This window comes from Chiloscyllium plagiosum, unplaced genomic scaffold (assembly GCF_037043375.1).
Source record: "Chiloscyllium plagiosum isolate Xiang-an unplaced genomic scaffold, Cpla_swu_hap1 HiC_scaffold_15, whole genome shotgun sequence".
NCBI classification, from domain to species: domain Eukaryota; kingdom Metazoa; phylum Chordata; class Chondrichthyes; order Orectolobiformes; family Hemiscylliidae; genus Chiloscyllium; species Chiloscyllium plagiosum.
The window spans coordinates 22,584,692-22,609,652 of record NW_028270153.1 but is presented as its reverse complement, the minus strand read 5'-3'; the positions used below and the strand labels follow the sequence as shown (position 1 = coordinate 22,609,652).

The 24,961-nt window shown below is 39.9% G+C and overlaps 1 protein-coding gene across 2 annotated transcripts; it reads left to right on the top strand.

The window, feature by feature from the left end:
• The first annotated feature begins 414 nt into the window (after positions 1-414).
• Positions 415-24,659, top strand: gata5 (GATA binding protein 5). Of its 2 annotated transcripts, none has more exons than XM_043710622.2 (7): positions 415-670; positions 1,469-2,173; positions 7,360-7,526; positions 8,620-8,745; positions 17,118-17,205; positions 21,269-21,393; positions 21,773-24,659. In XM_043710622.2, exons 2-7 carry the CDS (start codon positions 1,645-1,647, stop codon positions 21,935-21,937), a joined length of 1,200 nt encoding a protein of 399 aa, XP_043566557.1. In that variant the 5' UTR covers positions 415-670; positions 1,469-1,644; the 3' UTR covers positions 21,938-24,659. The 2 variants fall into 2 exon arrangements, with proteins under 2 accessions (XP_043566557.1, XP_043566558.1); XM_043710623.2 differs by lacking the exon at positions 415-670 and adding an exon at positions 1,066-1,371.
• Positions 24,660-24,961: the final 302 nt, after the last annotated feature.

Sequence of the window (24,961 nt, the reverse complement as noted above, 5' to 3'; positions counted from 1 at the left end):
TTTAAACAAAGACTGCTTCAAACTGCCATGGTCTTGATTAATTTTCCTTTGCGTTTGCATCAAGTTTTCTTTTATTTCTATGACCCGTGCCGCCCAGCGCCAGTGTATCCTGGGAGTACACGAACTGAAAGACCATCTTAATTTATGAAATAGATCAATTCGTGTTCATGTTAAAACTTAGCACGCGTGGTGGCTTTCATAAATAATATTCTTTTTCAAAAGCTCCTTTTGGTGTGTTGGAAAAGAACAGACGAATGACTAATGCCTTCACATTGTTAATTCTCTGGAAATGGGATTACGAAGGCCAACATGAACTGGGCGCCTGTCTCTTTAAGATCCAGTGTCCTGCTATGTAAATACAGTGGAGGAGGAGTGGGAGGAGGGCCGGCGTCACGTGATCGCCGAGCTACAATTAGTTCGGGCAATTTGCAGGGTTCAAGCGGAGAAAAAGCCAGGCAGCTTTCTGAAATAAGTCACCAATCAAGATAGGAAACAGGTCAGTCCGTATCAGAGCCACCCGGAGCAACAGTTCCTTCACCGTTGCACACCGGTACAGACCTCCCCCGAGCAATCCTTTTTGGCCATTTCGTCTTTAAGAAAAGGTTCCTGCTAATTATTGTCTCTTCTGCCCAGCCCCTGCCCTTACGGCTGGTCGCGCTGGATCCGATTTGTAAGTATTCGCGGCCAAAGTGCTTCGCAGAACTGTGAATGCGTCGGTTGTAACTTTTTTTTCTCTGTCTCTCTGTCTCCCTTTTCCTCCCTCCTCGCCCTTATCTGTCAGGTTTAGCTTATCTCCCAGATAGAGGATAAAGGCAATGCCCTCACTAAAGCGCTATTACCTTGGGGGCCAAGGCGGTTATCCGATACCGTTTTGTGATCGCAGATAATAGAAACTCAACTCCAGCGCGCAACAAGTTTTTAAAAAATCATTGAACGCCTTCTGTTAAAGGAAGAGGCAATCTCTCAAGGAAGGGGTGGGGGGGAAGGGGGGGGGGGGTGTTCCTGACTTGACCTGGGCACAGAAACCCCTGGGATGTTCTGCCACACACGAACTGGGAACGGGGAGTCGTTCACCTCGAGAGCCTTGTGTGTAATTTATCCCGAGCAACATTGGCGAGCGGAATATTCGGGTGGAATGAAACTTTCTGCGTTAGGGCCAGCACAGGGGAGTGAAACTGTTTCGAAAATGCTTCGTTCGTCTGCGTTTTGTGGGATCGCGCAAAATGTCCAACGAATCCGAAATGTCAAGACAGGTTCCCGTTTCTGAATTGGTTCAAAAGCTTTGTTAAATTAAGTGACAATGGTGCCTCTCATGTAATGTGGTGCGAAGTTGCAGAAAGGCTAGCAAAGTTAGACGGAACTTTCCAGCAGGTACTTCATTTCTGAATGGAATCGAAGCGAATGGCAAAACAATTGTCTTGGGAGATGTGCTGCCAATGGCCTGTAACACATGATTTGTTTGTTTCAGGTCAATTTCTTACTGGTGGACAGAAGCGCGGATAGATGTGAATGAAAGGCGATGATCACCCGCTGGCCTCACTGAATCGTCTTGTTGATGAATAATACCGAACTGAAGAAGATTTCAGTACATTCCGAGCTCCAAACCTTTCTCGCAACGCGCCAGGGCATTCCACCGAGTAGAAAATGTACCAAGGTCTGACACTGACAGCGAATCACGGACAGCCCAGCTATCCCCATGAGGTTTCAGGCAGTTTCATACATTCGCCGACCGCCTCACCTGTCTATGTGCCGACCACCCGGGTCCCCTCCATGCTCCCCAGCATACCGTACCTGCAAAACTGCGAGTCGGCCCATCAGAGTCACCACCTGGGCAATCCCACCGGCTGGCCGCAACCGGGGACCGACAGCTCCGCGTTCAACCCCAGCAGCCCACATCCTTCCACCACCTTCTCGTACTCTCACAGCCCCCCCATGAGTCACGGCGCCGGCAGGGAGGCGGCTTACAGCAATCCCTTGGTCATCAGCGCGAGTGGCCGGGAACAGTACGGCAATGCCCTGGTCAGGTCCGTCAATGGATCCTACTCCAGCCCGTATCCCACCTACGTCGGCCCAGAGATGACTTCGACCTGGCCACCCGGGCCCTTCGAGAGCAGCATGATCCACAGTCTCCAAGCCAGGCAGGTCTCTATGTCTGGGAGGAGGTCCAGTCTGGGTAGGTCACAGACATCTCTTTTCAGGTTTGCTAGAGATACAGGCGTTGCTGAACACGGAACAAATCAATTTGACAAGCGTTGGATCGAGGGGCAGCGGGCTAGTTGTACAAACCCTCCGAGTAGAATGTAACTGTGGGGAGTAATATTGTTCCGCTTGCACCAAAGCTGAATACTGCATCTGGTTCGGGCAGGTTAAGCCATTTAGTCAGTTGTGTTGCTGCTATGTGACAGTGCGGTCCATGTGTGAGTCAGGGTGAGTTTTCTTTCACTCAGGAATCATGATGATGTCAAATTGGCATGATTTGGAGGTGCCGTGTTGGACTGGGGTGTGCAAAGTTAAAAATCACACAACACCAGGTTATAGTCCAACGGGTTTGTTTGCAAGCACTAGCTTTCGAAGCGCTGCTCCTTCATCAGGTGGTTGTCAAATAGGGAGAGCATTTGGAACTCTGCAACAAGGAATCATGATGACCTCAGGGCAGCAGCGTAGGTAATAACTTGAAATTACATTAAGCAATTCATTTACCACATTCAGGGACTGTCATTTCATTCAAAAAAAGTGGGCCACATTTCGACTCATGTTGAGGAGTCTTTGTGCTCTGTTTTCTGATGCCGGTGAGCATAGAACTATCAGTCTTCCAAACCCATTACTCAATGACATGTTATTCGGTAATAGCGCAAATATTTCCAATTTATGACTTCAGTTCAGATAATCCGTTATTATTAAAAGAGTGTTGGAGATTGTAGAAACCCATTTGTCTATCTAATTTGTCTGGGATGTTTCCTGAGGTCAGCAAAACGCGAAGATTCTTTATTGCAACGGACTGAACCCGATATTAATCTCTGTTCACTACATTCGGATAATGGATTGAAAGGGGGGAAACGTTTCCTTTATGCACTAAGCCTCGTTGTATTGATTGAAGCTGTATTTGCTCAAATATTGATGTACAACATGGACTGCAGGCAGGTATCTCGTAGGCAACCTGTTCAACTTACATTCAGTCGCCTCATTGAAATGCGCGCAATAGCATTGATCTTTTAAATTTGAAACAGACATCCCCTTCCAAATGCTGTGAATCTTCGACAAAGCGATACTGAAAGAGTCATGATTTGGAGATGCCGGTGTTGGACTGGGGTGTACAAAGTTAAAAATCACATAACACCAGGTTATAGTCCCAACAGGTTTAATTGGAAGCACACTAGCTTTCGGAGCGACGCTCCTTCATCAGGTGATAGTCAGGTGATTAAACCTGTTGGACTATAACCTGGTGTTGTGTGATTTTTAACTTTATACTGAAAGAGGATGTCCTTTTTTTTGTAAAACGTGATGCAGTTGAGCAGACATGAACGGAAACGCCTTAAATTCGATTAGATTTTACGACGCGGCAGGGGAGAATTCCCACTATCTAATGTCCTGCTTTCAGTTTGCTGCAATTTCATTTTGCTCCTTCTGCAGGTGTCTTTATTTTTGCACACCCTTAATATTTTTAATTCTGTTTATTTTAAGCCAGTTGTTTTCTCACCGTCTTCTGTATATTCTAAATGAAGGACTCACTGGCCTCTAGCTTTCTTTCCGGGGGGAAAGGTCTAAATTTACGCTTGCAGTATTTTGAACAGTCCCTGGGAAGAGATGGGGACTGGGCTCAGTTATCTAAAGGCTCTTTTAGACCTATACCTAAGCAAGCTTTTGATTGGAACTTATAACACACATCATGGATACGAATTAATGATGGGTCTATAAGGCCAAAACGAAAAGTTGCACCCTACTTTATTCTTGGATCTGGTGTTGAGTATTTTAATTGGGAGCTTTTAACTAGGAGTATTTTAAGAGACAAGTCACATCTATTTATTGCATCTATTCACTCAGCTAGATTTTAATGTCTTGACTTGCACATTTAAATACAGGATTGTTCTGAAAGCGAATCAATATTTAGGAATCAGCTATTACGATTATCTTTATTGGAGTTGTGCTTATAACAAAAGAACGTGACAGCAGACGCCTGAAGAGGGTTAGCTTAGGTCTGGAGGCACCCTGCCCTTGCACATTAAAAATAACATCGTTCCCTTTTATCCATTTGGGCACCTAATGGGGCGCTGAACTATTCAAAATCGACTTGATTAGTTGGTTTCATACCTGTTTTACCCAGTCCTTATCTCAACAAATATTCAGTTTAGAAAACGTGAGACTGTAATTTATGTCATCGCTTCTAGCGCTGAACAATGGCGATTCCTTGACTCCTCCGGTCATTTTCTAACACTAAACAGTTTTGAGGATGTTTAAAGTAACATTCGAAATTTATGGTTTGCAAGCCTATTAAGCACTTTACTGGATCACATTAGCTCAGAGCAGACTCCTTAAAAAGTTAAGAAGTGCTCTGGCCCCATCTCCAAAACAATCTACAGATACAACCCCTCATTTACTACAGATGAAGAGAGAGCGAGAGACAGTGAAATCTGATCAACCATTTGAAGTATCAAACACACTTCATTACTTGTTAGTACCCAGCGTCAACTTTAAGTGTCATAGATCAGAACTGATGGAAGGATTTCACCCGAGAGATTTTTTTAAACGATAGTGAATGAAAAAAAAACTAAATATAATTAATGTATTTAAGGTATTTAATATTAGCATATTTAAACGATAAACTATGATTTTAAAAATCTCTATCAACACTTACAGTAACTTAGATCTTGCTAGTGACTAGTCTTGCTTTCTTTTAGTCAATATATTCTAATATGAATTTTGGTTTTACGCCATCACCTGGTTCAAAAAGTATTTTACACGACCAAGTATGTAGTCAAATTCTTTCGGATCTGCCTACAGACCTTTCAAGATTCTCATCATAGCAATGCAATGATTCCCAACACAGACCTCCAGCTACTACTAATTGGGACCTCCCCACTTGCCGGCAGCACAAAACTTATCAAGATTAAAATTGTTTGGGGGTTTGGGGTTTGTTGGGGGGGTAGTTGTTTTCGAAGTTCTAAAATGTATACTCGTATTATTTGGATGTTGTGCACTCACTACAGACATCGACACACACAAATCTAAACAATTTGATTCCAGTGAAATTCCTTTTGTGATCAATCTGATGTAAACTTAGCTTCTTCAGGACTATAGACAGTTTACTGTAACCGCTTCGTTTGATTTGACCATGAAAACGTTTCTCGTTCTTTGCAGAAAAAAATCAGTAAGGCGATAGAGAAGGGAAAAGCATAACAAGTTTAATACATCCTTCACACACACACACATACACACACATATATATATATATATATATACATATAGATGAAGGGGGTTGTTTATTACACGTTTTGACATCTTGCGGGAATCAATCCAGAATGTTTGACCTGCTTTCCGTCCACAGGCTGTTATTTGTCACCCGAGTGTAATAGGTGTGATTGATAAATCGAGCAGTGGATCACAGAGCGTTCTGTAACACAAATGAGCATTCCATCAGTCTTGTGAGCCAGTCTTCTTGTCGCCACCAGTCAACATCCAAAAACACTTTGATGAAAAACGGGAAAGTTTGGCAAAGCATTAGGATTTCTATCGCCGACCTTGCTCTGAAAATACCCACAATGAAATCTTTTTTTCTCTCTCTCCTCTTTAGAGATCATTTCTGCCTTTTATTAAAAGGCATTTTTACAGGGTAGGGCAACCATGACAAGTTTGGATGCCATTTCATTTCCATCGGCAGAAAATTTATTGTTCCCAAAACCGTTCTCCCGCAACCAAAGTAACCACTTAGCCCCCCAGACATGTTTGAACCATACGACATACCCAGTAACTTACAGTGCGAACATCAGATATGTATCTTCGTCCCAGTCAATTATATACACATTATTATCCCGCATATTCAAACATTCTTGCAAGGATGTTTTGCCATTTACTTGGAAAATACACTGAAAAAAGTGCATTTCAGAGATGATTATCGTTATGGCTGCTTATTGGAAGGAAAAGTCGAGACTTCTGTCTGCGATTCACTGCCAGACGCTTGTGTTTCATTTTTTGATTCCCAGACAGGCAATAAAAGTAAAGACTTATTCCTGTTCTGGCATTTTTTTGGAAAAAAATCTAAAAATGTTCAGATAGCCGGTGTTCTCCTTTTATCCCAATAACGTATAGAACCTCTAACACTAAGAATTAATTGTTCGACCTTGCACTGTCTGGAAAAGAGGGTAATAGAGGGACAAATTCATCCATTTTTGAAATTAAAAAGTCTGGTTGAATAATCGGTCATATTGACCAATGAATGATTCATTTCACTGCAGTTCCACCCCTCCCCCACCTCCAAACACACATACACAGACACAAACAAGTTTCTCACTAAATATAAATGGAAAGAACTTGGATGCCGCAAATCTGAAACAAAAGCAGAGGTTGCTGGAAAAGTTCAGCAGGCTGTGGAGAGAAATCAGCGTTAATATTTCGGGTACAATGAGGCTTCTACAGCTCTGAAGGTCACCCGACCCAAAACGTTAACTCTTGACTTCTCTGCACAGATGCTGCCAGACCTGCTGAGTTTTTTTTTCCCAGCAACTTCTGTTTTGGAGTCCTTGTCACTGTTCATCCAGTGAAATATGGTTGGAAAGGAGAAATTTCTATGCTCTGCAACTTATACCCAATGCAACGTGGTTTAGTTACCATGAATTTTATCACATGACCCCAGCTAACTTTGAATTTGTGGTCGAGTTGGTGAATAGCCATTCTAAAATCGGTTCGCCCCAGAAATAGAAGACGTAGTGAGGAATTTGGTTTGATGAAACGCCTCAAATAGGAGGGCGAATCATATTTTGTATGATGTCCTGTGTTGAATGCTGTTAGAACTGAACCAGGTGGACACTTTGGGCCAATGGTTAACAGTCTGCGAGCGGATTATGCCGTGATAACCCAGAACTGAAATTCAGGTTGGCACGGTGAAGAAATAGTTTTCCTTAAAATCTTGGAGACAATTGCCATCAGTTGCTTTCCAACTATGAAGTGAATGTAAGATAACATACTCCAGGATCAAGCAAGGTAATAAATCATGTAATTTATTAGAGGTAGAACTCATTTTTTTAAGAACACTTTTTTTTAACAGGATGCATTTTTCCCGACAGTCACAAATCTCCATTATGCAAACCAGATGTCACTGATTTTCCCTTTCACCACTCCCCCCTCAATTTTTTTTTTATATAATAGAGATGTTGGAAGATTTCCCCGAGGGCCGGGAGTGTGTGAATTGCGGGTCCATGTCTACTCCGCTCTGGAGACGGGATGGGACGGGCCATTATCTATGCAACGCGTGCGGATTGTATCACAAGATGAACGGGATGAACCGACCGCTCATTAAACCACAAAGGAGATTGGTAAGCAGGCCTGGTTGATCTTTGCCCGTCCAGAAGTATGCCTCAACAGTTCAGAACGTCTCCCAAGCGCCACTCCTTTATCTGTCATAGAGCCCACTGTTTTGTCAAGTTGAACAAAGACAGGCGGCCCTTTCCACGTCGCCTCTTTTCCACCCCATATAAGGAAAACATTGAGTAAAAAAAAAATTAAAGGACTTTGTTCCCGTCTGAACTCACTCGAAAGATCATTTCAACTGATTATCTTTCCGGTTAAAAACCTGTGACTTTTCCCTCTCTTTTATTGCTAGAATATGTTTATTGGTGGTCTGCAAGGCAAATCAAAGCTTCATTAACTTTGGGATGTGGGATCTGACAAGAAATTGACAATTGATGGTTGGGCTTGGGAGGGTGAGTGAACGTTCCACCACTAAATAACCAAAGGCAGTCCAGGTTCATTTATTTTCGAGATTAAATGAAATTTATGTCACATCCTGCAGAAAAAAAAATGTTTTTGACTGTCTGTCTTCTATCACTATTCTGTGTGGAATGGGGCTGCAAAACAAACTCATAATTTTTATGCCTTAAATAACAACACTACATCACAATGTTGGGGGTCAACAACTTCCTTGACAAGGTCAGAGTTGTGAAGAGGCACTCTTCAGAGGCCCATTCCCCATTTTGAATAAACTACTTAGGCCTTGACAATATAAATTATTTTAGCCTTGTGCCTTTCAATAGCAAGAGGGGAACCTTGATCCTTTATCTCAGGGTGAAAATAACACACACCAGTGTGACTCGGGTCATTTTTTTGTTGCACAAACCATTTAAGCTTCTAATAGCAAATAGCTTGCAAATTAAAATGTAGCACTTGCAAGAAATTGAGTGGTTCATTTCTCAATATGGAGTGCAATATGGCAACACAATGAGACAAGTAGTGAGGGGAGAGTCACAAATATGAAATGTTAAAGTACAGCCTTTGTGACAGCCATTCAAAATAACTTTGCCAGTTGTTAAGTGACAACAGTCGTGCGATAGAAACTTAGATCATAATAAATAATAAATCGAGGTGACTGTAACATTATTGATAGCTTATGCAAATCTTTTGTTTTTTTAGTCATCATCGAGACGAGCTGGTTTGTGTTGCACTAACTGCCACACCTCTACAACAACCCTTTGGAGAAGGAACGCTGAAGGGGAGCCAGTGTGTAATGCTTGTGGACTCTACATGAAACTTCATGGGGTAATAGTTCTTTACTTTTTTAATTAAATAGATCTGATGCTATAACACCTTGCAACTAATTAACAGCAAACTATAAACACTTTATTAATGCTAGTGCTTCTTCCCAATAATCACCACCTCCATCAAAGGTTCTTCTTTGCCTGTTATTTTCAATTGGAACAGTTAAAACTTGTTAAATAGGAACTGTAATGTCTGTCAAACCATCTTATGCTCTCCACTCAATCACAATTATAACAAAATGAAAAGATCATATTTATTCCAATTGCAAGTTGAGTAGTTTCACCTTATGCAGTTTTGTTGAAATGTTTTCTTTGAAATGTGTTATATAGAACTGAATAGACTATACACCACAGGACTTTTATCTCCTACTTCTGTATATGCTTTTCAAAACTGTCCATGAGTGCATCCAGGCGAAAGTGAGGACTACAAATGCTGGAGATTAGAGTCCGAGAGTATGGTGCTGGAAAAGCACAGCAGGTCAGGCAGCATCCAAGGAGCAGGTGAGTCGATGTTTCGGGCAGAAGCTCTTCATCAGGAAAGGCTGATGAAGGTCTTTTGCCCGAAACATTGACTCTCCTGCTCCTCGGATGCTCCATCAATGCATCAATCCTATTCTGCTTAACTAATCTCCGTGGAAACATATATTTGTTGTTGTCTGGAGAAAGAAGGCCTTTTGAATTCCCTATTTGATTTCTCAGTGATTATCTTATATTGATGTCTTCTTGTTTTTGCTGTTGTACACAAGTATAAGCATTCCCTCTAGTACTCTATGGATATTCCACATGATTTTAGAAGATCTCTATTATTACAGACTTCACCAACATCTTTCAAAAGGAGATCTAGCTTATTCATCTCTTCCCGCCAGATGAAAAATCACATTTCTGATATTGTCATTGTAAATCATTTTTGTGTTGCACTTCTCTCATGTTTCTAAATGCTTTTTAAACATGGTGACCAAAACTGTAGGCAGTACTCCCAAAGTATCAACTACTCAAGGCTCTATGGTTCAGTGGTAAACTTTCCAATTTTTCAATTCTATCCCTCTAATAAACAAATCTTCATGTTTGTTTTACTTTATTAATGTAATTAATAGATGAATGATTTTTAAAAAATAATAAATGAAACCTAGACTACAATATTGCCTCTGAATCTGAGACTTTAATTTGACTCTTTCATCAATTAACTTTCAGCAGATAATGCAAAGGTTTCTGGAAGTTGTTCCAGTAGTCATAAGAAAGCTGTAGAACTTAGTGAAGTGATTGGAGTCAAGTGTAAAATTATCAAGTGTAATATAGATTGTTTCCCTGTAAAGGTCTCTTACATAAAAATTGGTTGTTACTTTGACAACCAGTTATTTAAAATTCTTCTTGACAGGTTTCATGATTTCAGTTTCACTGGAATTTGAATTAATTTTTAAAATAAAGTTGGATTTATAGCTAAATTATAATTTATAACTAAACTATAACCATATACAGAGGGCAGCACGGTGGCTCAGTGGTTAGCACTGCTGCCTCACAGTGCCAGGGACCTAGGTTTGATTCAGCTTGAGGTAACTGGCTGTGTGGAGTTTGCACATTCTACCCATGTCTGCATGGGCTTCCTCTGGGTGGTCTGGTTTCCTCCCACAGTTCAAACATGTGCAGGTTAGGTGGACTGGCCATGCTAAATTGTCCATGGAGTCCAGACATGTGCAGGTTATGTGTGCCAGCCATGGGGAATGCAGAGTTACAGGGTAGGTGGGGTGGGTCTGGGTGGGATGCTCTTAAGAGGGTCAGTATGGACTCAATGGACCAAAAGGCTTGCTTCCACACTGTAGAGATTCTATATCATTGTAACAATTTATATACATTATAAGTTAAGGTGGCATGTTGGCACAGTGATTAGTTAGCATTGCTACCCCACAGTGCCAGGGATCTGGGTTTGATTCCAGCCTTGGATAACTGCCTGTGTGGAGTTTGCATGTTCTCCCCATGATTGCGTGAGTTTCTGCCAAGTCCCCTGGCCTCCTTCCAAAGATGTGCAGGTGAGGTGGATTAGCCATGGTAAATGTGGAGTATGGCAATTGGATAGATATTTGGGTCGGATGCTTGATTTGCCGAATAGCCTCATTGCACACTGTATGTATTCTATATGTACATTTCAGGAAGGCATTGTCCACTGTCCAAATAACAGACTGTTTCATCAGAGCATGTATCCATGGCATAGGTACAAAAGTATTAGGTTGACTTGACATGTTGGCTGTAAGGTCAGAATGGAAACTAGTTGTCATGAAACCTGACGAGACAAGTCAGATTTCTAATTTCACTAACCTCATAGAGTACAGTAAAATATTAAGTTTTGTCCAAGGAATCTTGGATTTGTAGATGGTACCAGACTGACTGCAATGAAGTATCAATGTGTTAGAAACCAAAGGAGTTTAGACAAGTTAGGTTAAAAGGCAGAGAGGTGGTAAATGGAGTGTTAACATGGATGTAACAAATCAGGAGATTAGGTGAAGAAAGCAAGAATGTGGATAACATAGCAATTTTTTTTTGCAACTGAGCTGGGAGATAGGTTATTAACTTGCATGTTTTAATGTTTGATGGAGGTGAAGAAAACAAACAAATTGTATATCTCGGGGTGTCACATATTGAAGTCATTTTAATCTGATTTCCGTGAAGAAATATCTGAAGGACTGTGACAAGTTTGATTGCCACATCAAAAGGAAATTTAAGATAAATTAAATAAGTATTGATTACCAGGTTGATTCTAGGACTTAGAAGGTTAATTTATGAGCAAACACGTTTCTATACAGATCCTTTAATTTGTGGAGATCATAGAGATCTTTCAAATTTAACTGACTATTGTAATTTTGATAAGGCACAGAAGCACAGAGCTTAATTAATATGGACCACATTTCTAAATTAAAGTTGGCAAAGAAATGGAATTTTAGGTAGCCTGTTTGTGAGAAAGAGCTGTATGATTAGATTATCCATGGCTGAGATGAAACAAAATTCTATGGCAGATATTTTTAGAGAAGAATGAAATGAACTGATGAAATGAATTGCTTTTAGAGAAAGAAAAAGAAAATGTTAGTTTTAGGATCTTGGTAAGGAAGGCCCAATTCCTCCTTCACTAAATAGTCATGTGTTTTGACAAAAGACAGATTTTAAAAGTACAGAGATATTGATGGAGATACCGATGTTAGAAAATGTTTATTCTCTAGATTTGGCGTGGGTCGCGAAGTTTAATATTTGTTTCAAGCTTATGGAACCTGTCTGATGTAATTGGATGTTTCACAGCAAGCAGGTAATGGAATGAAAGAGTCAGGCAGATCACATACAGAGGTGGAGAATGAAAGAACATGCTTGCATTGATATAACAGGTTCCCTCACGATGCTTCAAATCACTTCACAAGTAATTCATTATTTTTGAAATATACTCATTCCTGTTCAGTAGTTAATCACAGTAGCCTAGTTTGCTCACAAAAGTAAGTGGACTAAATTGCCAGTTTGATGGTGAAGTGATGAATTGTAGTTGGGACCTCAGGAGAACTTTGTTGTTCTTCACAAAGTGCCATTGCAACAGATAGGCAATGCCTTGGATTAACATCATTTTTGTAAGGCAGAATAACTGACAATGCCTTCACATTTAGAAGCAGGACTTTAACCTGTAACCACTTGACTCAGAGACTGCACCTAGCTGTCTGCTGTCTGTAAAGTCTACTCGTTAAGGGATCAGATTCACTTCAAATCATTCAAGAGCTGGTCATTGGGTTTGATTTAAAACATTTTCGTTTGGAGGTTCTAAATTGTTAAAAATAAACAACATAAATTTCAACATGTTTTATTTTGATTTTGAAATGAATAGTATGCATACTTAGTATGAAGGCTATGCAGAAAATATATCCTTCAATATCTGAGCCATGTGCTGAAATCAGAATACTTCAACATGTCATTCTTACAACAGAATAATGTCAAGTATTAAGAAATGTTGCATTCAGTGAAATCATTAAACACAGAAGGTAGAACACAAAATAATCAACTATTAATTCCAACTAATTGGCACACATTGACCTATCTCATGGTCTTTTTAACAAGCCTATTCAAATGACTTGGAAATGAATGTATTTTATAGAGTCACAGAGATGTACAGCACGGAAACACACTTCAGTCCAACTCGTCCATGCCAACCAGATATCCTAACCTAATCTAGACCCATTGCCAGCACTTGGCCCATATCCCTCCAGACCCTTCCTATTCATATACCCATCCAGATGCCTTTTAAATGCTGTAATTGTTCCAGCCTCCACCACTTCCTCAGGCAGCTCATTCCATACACGCACCACCCTCTGCATAACAAAGTTGCCCATTAGGTCCCTTTTATATCTTTCCCCTCTCACCCTAAACCTATGCCTTCTAATTCTGAACACCTTGCCTGTTTACCCTGACATTGCCCCTCATGATTTTATAAACCTCTATAAGGTCACCCCTCAGCCTCCAATGCTCCCAGGAAAACATCCCCAGCCTATTCAGTCTCTCCCAGTAGCTCAAATCCTCTAACCCTGGCAACATCCTTGTAAAGCTTTACTGAACCTTTTCAAGTTTCACAACATCCAGTAGGAAGGAGACCAGAATTGCACACAATATCCCAAAAGTGGCCTAACCAATGCCCTGTACAGCTGCAACATAACCTCCCAACTCCTGTACTCAATATTCTGGCTAATAAAGGAAAGTATACCAAACACCTTCTTCACTATCCTATCTACCTGAGACTCTACTTTCAAGGAGCTATGAACCTGCACTCTAAGGTCTCATTGTTCAGTGACACTACCCAAGACCTTCCCGTAAAGTGTATGAGTCCTGCTCTGATTTGCTTTCCCAAAATGCAGCACCTCGCATTTACCTGAATTAAACTCCATCTGCCATTTCTCAGCCCATTGGCCCATCTGATTAAGATCCTGTTGTAATCTGAGGTAACTTTCTATGCTGTCCACTACACCTCCAATTTTGGTGTCATCGGCAAACTTACTAACTATACCTCCTATGTTCACATCCAAATCATTTATATAAATGACAAAAAGTAGTGGACCCAGCACTGATCCTTGTGGCATACCATTGGTCACAGGGCTCTAGCCTGAAAAGCATCCCTCCAGCACCACCCTCTCCTACCTTCAAGCCAGTTCTGTATCCAAATGGCTAGTTCTCTCTGTATTCCATGAGATCTAACCTTCCTAACCAGTCGCCCTTGGGGAACCTTGTCGAACGCCTTACTGAAGTCCATATAGATCACTTCCACCACTCTGCCCTCATCATTCCTCTTTGATATTTCTTCAAAAGACAGAGTCAAGTTCATGAGACATGATTTCCCACACGCAAAGCCATGCTGACTATCCCTTGCCTTTCTAAATACATGTAAATCTTGTCCCTCAGGATTCCTTCCAACAACTTGTCCACCACTGATGACAGGCTCATTCGTCTATCGTTCCCTGGCTTGTCCTTACCACCCTTCTTAAATAGTGGCACCACATTAGCCAACCTCCAATCTTCCAGCACCTCACTTGTGACAATCGATGACTCAAATATCTCGGCAAGGGGTCTAGCAATCACGTCCCTAGCTTCCAACAGAGTTCTAGGGTACACCTGATCAGATCCTGGGGATTTATCACTGGGGAAGACACAAGCAATCTCCCAGAGGTAACAGTGGCTGAAGGACCTGAACTGAAGGAAATTTATATTTGCCAGGAATTGGTGTTGGAGAGACTGTTAGGTCTGAAGGCTGATAAGTCCCCAGGGCCATTGGTCTACATCCCAGGGTGTAGGTGGCTCTAGAAATTGTGGATGCGTTGGTGATTATTTTCCAGAGTTCGATAGATTCAGGATCAGTTCCTGCAGATTGGAGGGTGGCTAATGTACCACATTTTAAGAAAGGAGCGAGAGAGAAAGCAGGAAATTATAGACCAGTTATTCTGACCTCAGTGGTGGGAAAGATGCTGGAGTCAATTATAAAGGATGAAATTACGACACATCTGTATAGCGGTAGCAGGATAGGTCAGAGTCAGCATGGACTTATGAAGGGGAAATCATGCTTGACTAATCTTCTGGAAGTTTTTGAGGATGTAACTCTGAAGATGGACAAGGGCAATCCAGTGGATGTAGTGTACCTGGACTTTCAGAAAGCCTTTGATAAAGTCCCACATAGGAGGTTAATGAGCAAAATTAGGGCGCATGGTATTGGGGGCAAAGTACTGACTTGGATTGAAAATTGGTTGGCTGACAGGAAACAAAGAGTAGTGATAAATGGCTCCATTTCGGAATGGCAGGCGGTGACCAGTGGGGTATTGCAGGGATCAGTGCTGGGACCACAGCTTTTTACAATATATTTTAATGATATAGAAGATGGTATTAATAGTAACATTAGCAAATTTGCTGATGATACAAAGCTGGGTGGCAGGGTGAAATGTGAGGAGGATGTTAGGAGATTACAGAGTGACCTGGACAGGTTAGGTGAGTGGACAGATGCATGGCAGGTGCAGTTTAATGTGGATAAATGTATGGTTATCCACTTTGGTGGCAAGAACAGGAAGGCAGATTACTACCTAAATGGAGTCAAGTTAGATAAAGGGGCAGTACAAAGAGATCTGGGTGTTCTTGTACACCAGTCAATGAAGGCAAGTGTGCAGGTACAGCAGATAGTGAAGAAAGCTAATAGCATGCTGACCTTCATAACAAGACGGATTGAGTATAGAAGCAAAGAAGTTCTTCTGCAGCTGTACAGGGCCCTGGTGAGACCGCACCTGGAATATTGTGTGCAGTTCTGGTCTCCAAATTTGAGGAAAGACATTCTGGCTATTGAGGGAGTGTAGCATAGGTTCACAAGGTCAATTCCTGGAATGGCAGGACTATCTTATGCTGAAAGATTGGAGCAACTGGGCTTGTATACCCTTGCGTTTAGAAGATCTGATTGAGACGTATAAGATTATTAAAGGATTGGACACTCTGGAGGCAGGAAACATGTTTCCGCTGATGGGTGAGACCCGAACCAGAGGACACAGCTTAAAAATAAGGGGTGGGCCATTTAGGACAGAGATGAGGAGAAATTTCTTCACTCAGAGAGTGGTGAGTGTGTGGAATGTTCTGCCCCAGAATGCAGTGGAGGCCCAGTCTCTGGATTCGTTTAAGAAAGAGTTGGATAGAGCTCTCAAGGATAGTGGAATCAAGGGTTGAGGATACTGATTGAGGATGATCAGCCATGATCATAATGAATGATGGTGCAGGCTCGAAGGACAGAATGGCCTACTCCTGCACCTATTGTCTATTGTCTATTATCCACTTTTATGTGTTTCAAGACATCCAGCACCTCCTTCTTTGTAATGTGGACATTTTTTAAGATGTCACCATCTATTTCCCCATTTTCTATATCTGCCATGTCCTTCTCCACAGTATTTTCATCTGTTAGAGCTGCTGATCTTCTTCATGTAATTTATCCCACATAAGTTTTACAAAATGCAGAACGCAGTGGAGGCCCAGTCTCTGGATTCGTTTAAGAAAGAGTTGGATAGAGCTCTCAAGGATAGTGGAATCAAGGGTTGAGGATACTGATTGAGGATGATCAGCCATGATCATAATGAATGATGGTGCAGGCTCGAAGGACAGAATGGCCTTCTCCTGCACCTATTGTCTATTGTCTATTATCCACTTTTATGTGTTTCAAGACATCCAGCACCTCCTTCTTTGTAATGTGGACATTTTTCAAGATGTCACCATCTATTTCCCCATTTTCTATATCTGCCATGTCCTTCTCCACAGTATTTTCATCTGTTAGAGCTGCTGATCTTCTTCATGTAATTTATCCCACATAAGTTTTACAAAATGGTAACAAACAGCTCCTCATAGCTTTGTTATGTCAAAAGTATTGGTTACTACAGTCAAGTGACTGGATGAGTGATTATCTATAAATATCATAGGTTGACATGTAGTCACAGTTGTTGCATTTTGTTGCATTGAAGGGGTGTTTACCATAGATGTTCATACCCACCTACATAGAATTTTCAGCACTGTTAAACACCTTGGAATTTAATGAAACATATATTGACCTTTTAACACATTTTGATTGCAAAGCAATTACCTTTAGTAGCTCAATACTGTGAGATTTGTAGCTCATCAGATTGGTAGTGGAGTTAAAGCTCATGAACATCCTGCCATCTTCAGGGCACAAAAGAGAACAAGTTACAAGTGATCTGGGGTTTGAGCAGGTTCCACAGTAACTGTACCAAAAGCATAATATGTCTGGTATTAATGTGAATTCATGTTGAACTTATGGCAACATGCAAAGCGATATCCTATTGTGTTATATGGGATTGGAGTTAGTTATATTGTATTCATATTTTGCAGGTACCACGCCCGCTGGCCATGAAAAAAGAAAGCATCCAGACAAGGAAAAGAAAACCTAAGAACGTTACCAAATCCAAGGGTTCCTCAGGTATAAGGCTAACTTGTGCTTCTACTTTTAATCATTTCTCTGTGGTATTCCATCACTCTCTCGCCAAGAGAAGGTGAAAACTTACATTGCTAGGCCAGTGGTGCTGGATGGTAGGAGCTGCATGCATGAATGTCTTGCTTTCTACAGACCTGTAATTGATAGTATCAGAAAATTATCTTTGCAATGCTTGGTGAATATGTTGATGGTCCAGAACTGTGCTGCTCTCGGTCTTTAGCCAGACTTAAACCTATCCAAACGTATTCATTCATAATTGTTAAAATTTGAGATTCTTCTTGTGTTTTCAGGCTGTATTCTCTTTTGTTCAATAGTCACACAATAAAGGTCACAGCCTTTCACATTAATCATACCTCTAACCTTAAATGTGTGCAAAGTAGTAGAATCATTTTTTTCCAAGCCCCCATTATCACCTTAGGTTATACCATAGTGAGAAATGGCAGAAACAACAAGTAATCAATCAGACATGTGTTGAAAAGGTTTGTTAGGATTGGGTAGTTTAGATTAAACAAAGCAAAAGACACTGTGTGAAATATTTAAGTTGATGTTTGAGTATATCACATAGAATATTTTTGAATGGGGAAGTATGATATAAAACATCCAGAAAGGGGTTCAGTACAGACCATGACTCAAGAAAAACGAATTAAATCCCTTACCAAACCAAGAACGGGTATTTTCATATTTTTTGATATCACAAGAGAGATACTCCCAAGTGATATAGAGGAAGCAGATCTATTATGAGGCCTTATGCACATCATTAGCAATTACATTTGTTTTTGATAGATTCTATGATGTACAAAGGAACCTCAATTATCTGAAGCTCACAGGCGGGGGGAGTATTTTGTTCGGTTAATCGAATTCCGAATAATCAAATGCCAGATAACATAGTTTAGCCAAGCATCGGGACCTTGCGATCTTGTCAGATAATCCGATATTTGGATAATCAAATGCTGGAATATTGAGGTTCCTCTGTAAACACTTTTACCAATATGCCCCAGCTATAAGTTAGGATTGTGTAAATAGTATGCCAATCCCAAAGGCCGAACTGAAACTGTACGCCATTCATACTCCTGCTTTTTCCCATTTCTTCACACAATCACAAATTGTAATGTAACATGCCAGGGATATGCAAGGGAAGCACCTAGAATCCATACATTGTGGAAAGAGGCTTATTCAGCTCATAAGATCTGCACCGATCCTCTGAAGAGCATCCTACCCAGATCCAGACCCTTACCCTATCCCCCGAAACCCTGCATTTTCCCATGGCCATTCCACCTAACCTGCATATCTTTGGATTGTGGAAGTAAACAAGGGCATGCGTAGGAATCCCACACAGACACAGGGAGAATGTGCAAACTGCACACAGACAGTTGCCTGAGGATGGAATCGAATCTGAGTTCCTGACACTGAGAGGCAGCAATGCTAACCAGTGAGCCAGCATGCGGCCCTTGAGATTCAGCAGTGGTGGATTGTTTTCAATGGTACACAGCCAAAAGCTGACAATGTGGCAGAATAGGAGAGCTATGAAAGAGCATTCTGGGGAAACAAGGAGTCTCTGCATCATAGCTGCAAACTACTTGCTCAACGCCGTTGTCATTTTTTATTTATTCATGACATGTTTCTGGTGCAGGCTAGCCTGGCATTTATTTTCCATTCCTCGTTGCACTTTAGAAAGAGGCGGTGAGCTGCTGTCGTCTTGAACTACTATAGTCACATGGTGTAGATAACCCCCCACAATGTTGTTAGGGAGAGAGTTCAAGGATTTTGATCCAGTGGTATTGAAGGATGGTATGTTTATCGGAGGCAATCTTACAGGCAGGTGGTGGTATTCTTTTATTCTTCTGAATGCTTTGCAGGTTTGGAATGTGCTAAGGAACATTGGCGAGTTGTTGCAATTATAAAAAGGTTGCATACTGCTGCCACTATTATTGCCAGCCAAGGGCGTTGCTTTGTCCCAGACAGTGTGAAACATCTTGAGTGTTGTTGGAACTGCAATGACCAAAGCAAGTGGATAATATCCTATCACACTCCTGACTTGTGCCTTGTTGATGGCTAACAGTTTCTGAGAAGTCAGGAATAGAGTTACTTACTGCAAGATTCTTAGCCTCTGATCTGCTCCTGTAGCCACAGTATTTATTCAGTGAGTCCAATTCAGTTTCTGGTCAATGACAGCTCCCAGGTTGTTCAGATTGAGAGCACAAAGGTGATAAAGGTGTTTTTCAAAATTAAATTTCCCTTGTAAATATTCACTATCCATTAATTTTACTGTATTGATGTGAGCATCATTGTTATTTGTTGAGACTAACATGATCAGAGAAGTACAGACACACCTCATGGCTACAGCAGAAATAGGACATTTCCTTTATTGTGGAAGAAACAATGGATTTTTTTTGTACATTCCCTTTTGAATGTTCATGTTATTGTTCGGTGTTGTACTTATCATTCTATGGGACATGTGGGAACTTGCAGACTTAGGTGACCTTCTCATTTTGTTTTTTAAAAATTAACAATTTAACCAGATATTTCCTAATCATCCTGTTTAGAGATGTTACATCACACTCTGAAGCAGGTGGGACTTGAATCCAGGCCTCCTGTTCTTAGGGACACTAATACTCTGCCAAACAAGCCTCTCTCTTCTATATTGTTCATGATTGTCAAAGATCATGGACAGCTAGGACAATGTAAATGGCATGGGTGGACACAAAGCCTTGTGAGGACTCTGCCAGCCAACACCCTGGATACTCATATTGTCAGGGGTCTTTTATTCATTTCTTGACTGCCCCTGGCACAATCAGGATACCATACCCATCTCATTTCACTCACCCATCTTTTGTCTTCCTCTGGTTCCCTCATCTACTCCTCCGTAAAGCCAACCTCACGTCACAGTCTCCCATTTTTTCACACTGACTCAACTTCTGCAGTCCAAGGAAGAATAATTTCGTCAGTACTCCCCTCTCTTTTTGCTGTAGAGTGAATGAAAACTGCTGACACACAACTACAAAAAGCCACCTTTAAGTGACCATGAACAGATGCCACCTTATCCTGATGGTAAGACATAATTGAAAAACTAGTTTGACACAAATGACTGTTTGTAAACTGTTAACCCAGAGGCCAGGACGAGGCTTGGCGCACCAATGAACTTACCTTCACAGCTCAACCCACATTCAGAAAATACAGGTATCCCACCTCATTAGGCCACCCCACACACTGATACACTGATTCTCCACTCCTCAGACTCCGTAAATGCCCAGCCTCCCCCACCCTATGATTAAATAATTGCAAATATTTTTCAGTAGACTTTGAAGTCTGGTTTCATAGTCAGATGAATCATTCATTCTTGCATGAGGACATGAGTAAAATATTTTTCCTTGCTGAAGACGGTGAGAATGTTTAACAATACAATCAAACATGATGTACAATTAATTTAGAAATCTCAGTAGGATAGTGCTATGACCATTATATTACTGCTTCTGGGAACATTTTACATCCTTTCTGATTTATTATTGCATTGCCAGATTGACTTCTTTGCTGGCAGTTCTGCATCTTCAATCAACAAGTTATGCAGCTAAGCCACAGTTGAGCACATAATCTATGCTAGGGCTTTAGTGCAGTTACTGATAGGAGTGCTGAATTGTTGGAATTACTATCTTCCCTAGTACTATTTGAATAAGAGCATGGACTTCCAAGATTCGTGCTTCAACTGACGCCACCTAGTTAATCATTTATCTGATTTGCTGTTTGTCAGGTTTTTCTATATGCAAAATTGGTTGCTTGCAAATTCTTAAAAAATATCTTACAGGACGGAAAAATCTTTACTGTAGTGGATGAAAACAGTAAGACATGATGTAAAACAGACTGCCAATCTACTGTCATTTTGCACAACAAGCATTTCCAATTTGGTTACTTCATAATTTACTTCAGAACCTGCAATAGTTCTGTCTACATTAATTGAAAGAATGTCTCAATAATCAAATATGAGTTAATTATCTTTGATATATGTCATGCTGATAATAAGTTGAATTAATTCCCAAATTCTGTTTTCTTCAAGGGACAGCTTCAGGAACCAATTCCCCATCTTCTATGTCGAACTCTGAAAATGCATCAACCATCAAAACTGAATCTGATCTGGCCTCATCTCCATATGCAGGTCAAACAGTTGTGTCTGTTTCTCAGGTAATGTAATGAGGAAATGTAATTTCCTTTGGTATGAAATGTAATCAAGCATGTAACCTAAGAATGCAATTACATGAAGCAGGTGGATTGATTATTTAGTAGTTGGATGAAAATAAACAATTATTAAGTGTTTGTATGTGATTGAAAAATTCTTAAATACAGATCCTGAATTTTATTTCATTAATGGATTTATTGTAAATGAGAGAAGTATTATTATCTTCGTGATTATATAATGTTTTGTAGTTATATGAAAAGCCGGATTTATATTTCAAAGTTGAAAGCACAAAACTTAGTTGGAAAGGAATAAATATATATATGGTATAGTAAATTATTCCTTGCATCATTACTGGAACAAGTTTAATGATTCTTATTTCTGTAGGCTCCACCCACAGCTATGTTAAGTCGAGAAGACTTGAACCGTGGTCCTTCACAGTTGAAATATGTACCTGAAGATTATTCTTATACCTCAGCCACTGCGATCCCACAGACTGGAGTTAATGTTCCACTCAGACAAGACTCTTGGTGTGCTTTGGCACTGGCATAAAGTATGATCTTACAAATTTTCTACTTTATCATTTGGAAGACTCAGATACCCGAAGGAGTTGAAAGAAGTAACTTGAACCCACGTATTTGTATTGCATATTTCTAATTGGTGAAATGTCACAAAAACCTCACATACCTGACCATCCCTACAGACACACTTGATTCCGGATGTAGGTACAAGCTTTATTGTGAATCAGTAATTTTTGACATCCCTAGCAACAAGCGATCAAGTGAAGCGTATGCTGATCATCTCAAATGTGAATGAAATCAAAACCATTCTTTCAAAGTGCCTTCTTCGGAACTATTTGTGAGTGCAATTAATTTCATTAGGTCAGCAGTAATGACTGATCCTGTGAGGCTGAATAACTTAATAATTTAAAGGGAAAGTGTGAACAGAAATTATTGTATGTTTTGTTGAAATATTAGTTCTTTCGATGGACAGATATTTCACTTCTGCTTTGAATATTTTAATGTTATACTAAAAAAAATTCAGTTCCTTTTTTGTAATTAAACTGTTAAAATATTTTGCCTCTTTAAAACCAGATGAAGCAATTCGTCTATAATCTATAAATATATATTAAAATTCAAGGCTTCCAATCTCTACACAGAAATATACAAAGATTTGTTAATCGGGTAAAAAAGATTGAACAGCATTTGACATGTATATTATGTTGTAGAAAGGTTGTGTTAACAATACTAATGTTTTGCATATCCAAAAAAAATACACAAGCTGTAACTACCTTTGAGACATTGTTTTAAAATGTGTTGTGAATAAAAGTGTAACCATGACAGAATTTTTCTACCAATTATTATCGAGGAGCTAAACTATGAACCACATACTTATTATTGATTCATGAATATTTAAGTTGAGCTATCTTGAAGTGCAACTGAGAATTCACTCTGTAAACTGTAGACAATATCTCAATTAGTACACAAGGTGACTCAAAGTAAGCTAAGACAGGTAATTTCCATTCTTAATCATGTACATTAAAAGTGCTTAATTATGTGATTCTTATTTCATGATTAATGGTTTATTCTGAATGTTTATTAGCCAGTTGAAAATTGTACAAACAAATGTTTTTGCCATTACATCAACGGCAAATATTCCAATACTGTTTGGACAAATAACGAAGAACAAAGATCAGTACAGCACAGGAGCAAGACCCTTCACTCCACCAAGACTGCATGAACACATGATGCCTTTCTAAAATAAAAACCTCCTGTCTCCATATGGTAATACCCCTCTAATCCCTGCCTATTCATATATCTGTTAAGATGTCGCTTAAACGTTGCTATTGTATCTGCTTCCACCGCTACCTCTGGCAGCACATCTCAGGCACTTACCACTCTCTCTGTAAAAGACTTCCTCTCACATCTCCCTTAAACTTAGCCCCTTTTATCTTTAGCCCATGTTCCCTGCTAATTGACATTTCTACCTCGGAAAAAGATTCCAACAATCCATTCTATCCGTGCCTCTCAATTTTGTAAACTTCTATCAGGTTGGCCCTCAGCCTTTGATATTATGTGAAAACAAACCAAGTCTGTCCAATTTCTCCCCATAGCTAGGCAACATCCTGGTAAAACATTTCCACACCCTCTCTCAATGCCTCCACATCCGTTCTGTATTGTGGCAACTAGAACTCAACGTAACTCTACATAACATTCCAAATGTAGCTTAATTAAAGTTCTATACAGCTGCAACATGACTTGCTAATTTTTATACTCTATGCCCTGACCGATAAAGGCAAGCAAACCTTCTTGACTATCTTATTCAGTTGTGTTGCAACTTCCAAAAACCTATAGACCTATAAACCCAGATATTTGGTATGTGGATGCTATAAAGGGTGCTGCCATTTATACTTCCCTTCTGCTTTTGATTTTCCAAAATGCATCACTTTGCATTTGTCCAGATCAAACACTTTCTATCATTTCTCTGCCCAAGTCTCTAACAAATCTATATCCTGCTGTATCCTTTGACAATCCTCCTTTCTATCTGTAGCTCTCCCAATCTTTATGTCATCCAAAAATGTACTATTCAGGCCACTAACATTCTCCTTCAAATCATTTATGTATCTTATAAACATCAGGATCCCAGCACTGATCACTGTAGAACACCATTGGTCACAGATCTCCAGTCAGAAAACACACTTCCACTTCTACTCTCTCTCTTATATAAGTCGGTTTGGTATCCATCTTACCAGCTCACCAGATCCCAACAACTGCTGCTAATAAAATAAGATTCTATAGAAATCAGTAGAATTGTTTTCCAAACAATTTTCCAGAAATAACAAAATGTGGAAATAACTCACTATTAACCTAGAATGACATGATAATGAAGTATTGAGTTAAATATGGATTCTCTTGGGTGGTAATTGATATGGCAACTGTTTTTTAAAGATGCAAAATATGGTGCCTAATTGTGACCATAATAAATTTAAACCATATGATAAAACTAACTGCAAAGAACTACAAGGAATGATCGTGTTTTAGAAAACATATAACTGAAGTGATTTGAGTATCAAAATATGCCTCCTGTTATTGATCTTCAATTTACTGACTGTATCACACATTTTTATACATTTAATTTTAGTAGAGTATTGTGCACATTTCAAAAGTCTAATTAGTTTATGATTGATATGGACAAGGAAATTATTATTTTCAGTTCTTTGCTGTCAAATGTTTCATCCTTGTAAGGCTAATAATAAATACAGATAATTATTGGACTCCACTGATGCTACATGTTATTTTTATGCTTTACTCATTTTTCCATAATCCAAGAGATAAATATTCTTTTAAAGAAAAGGTCAACTAATTTCCACCTAACTAAATATCTCTAAAACAATACTTAAATACTTAAATATTAGATTATAGCAAGTCAGATTTTACTCTTTTTTTCTGAAACTCACTTATTAATCATCTGTTCAATCCTATTTGATGTCTGAATAAATATATAACCCCCCCACCCCACCATCCCCCGGGCTTTCTTCTTGGCCTGGCCAACCAATCCATGAGGATAATAACTCTG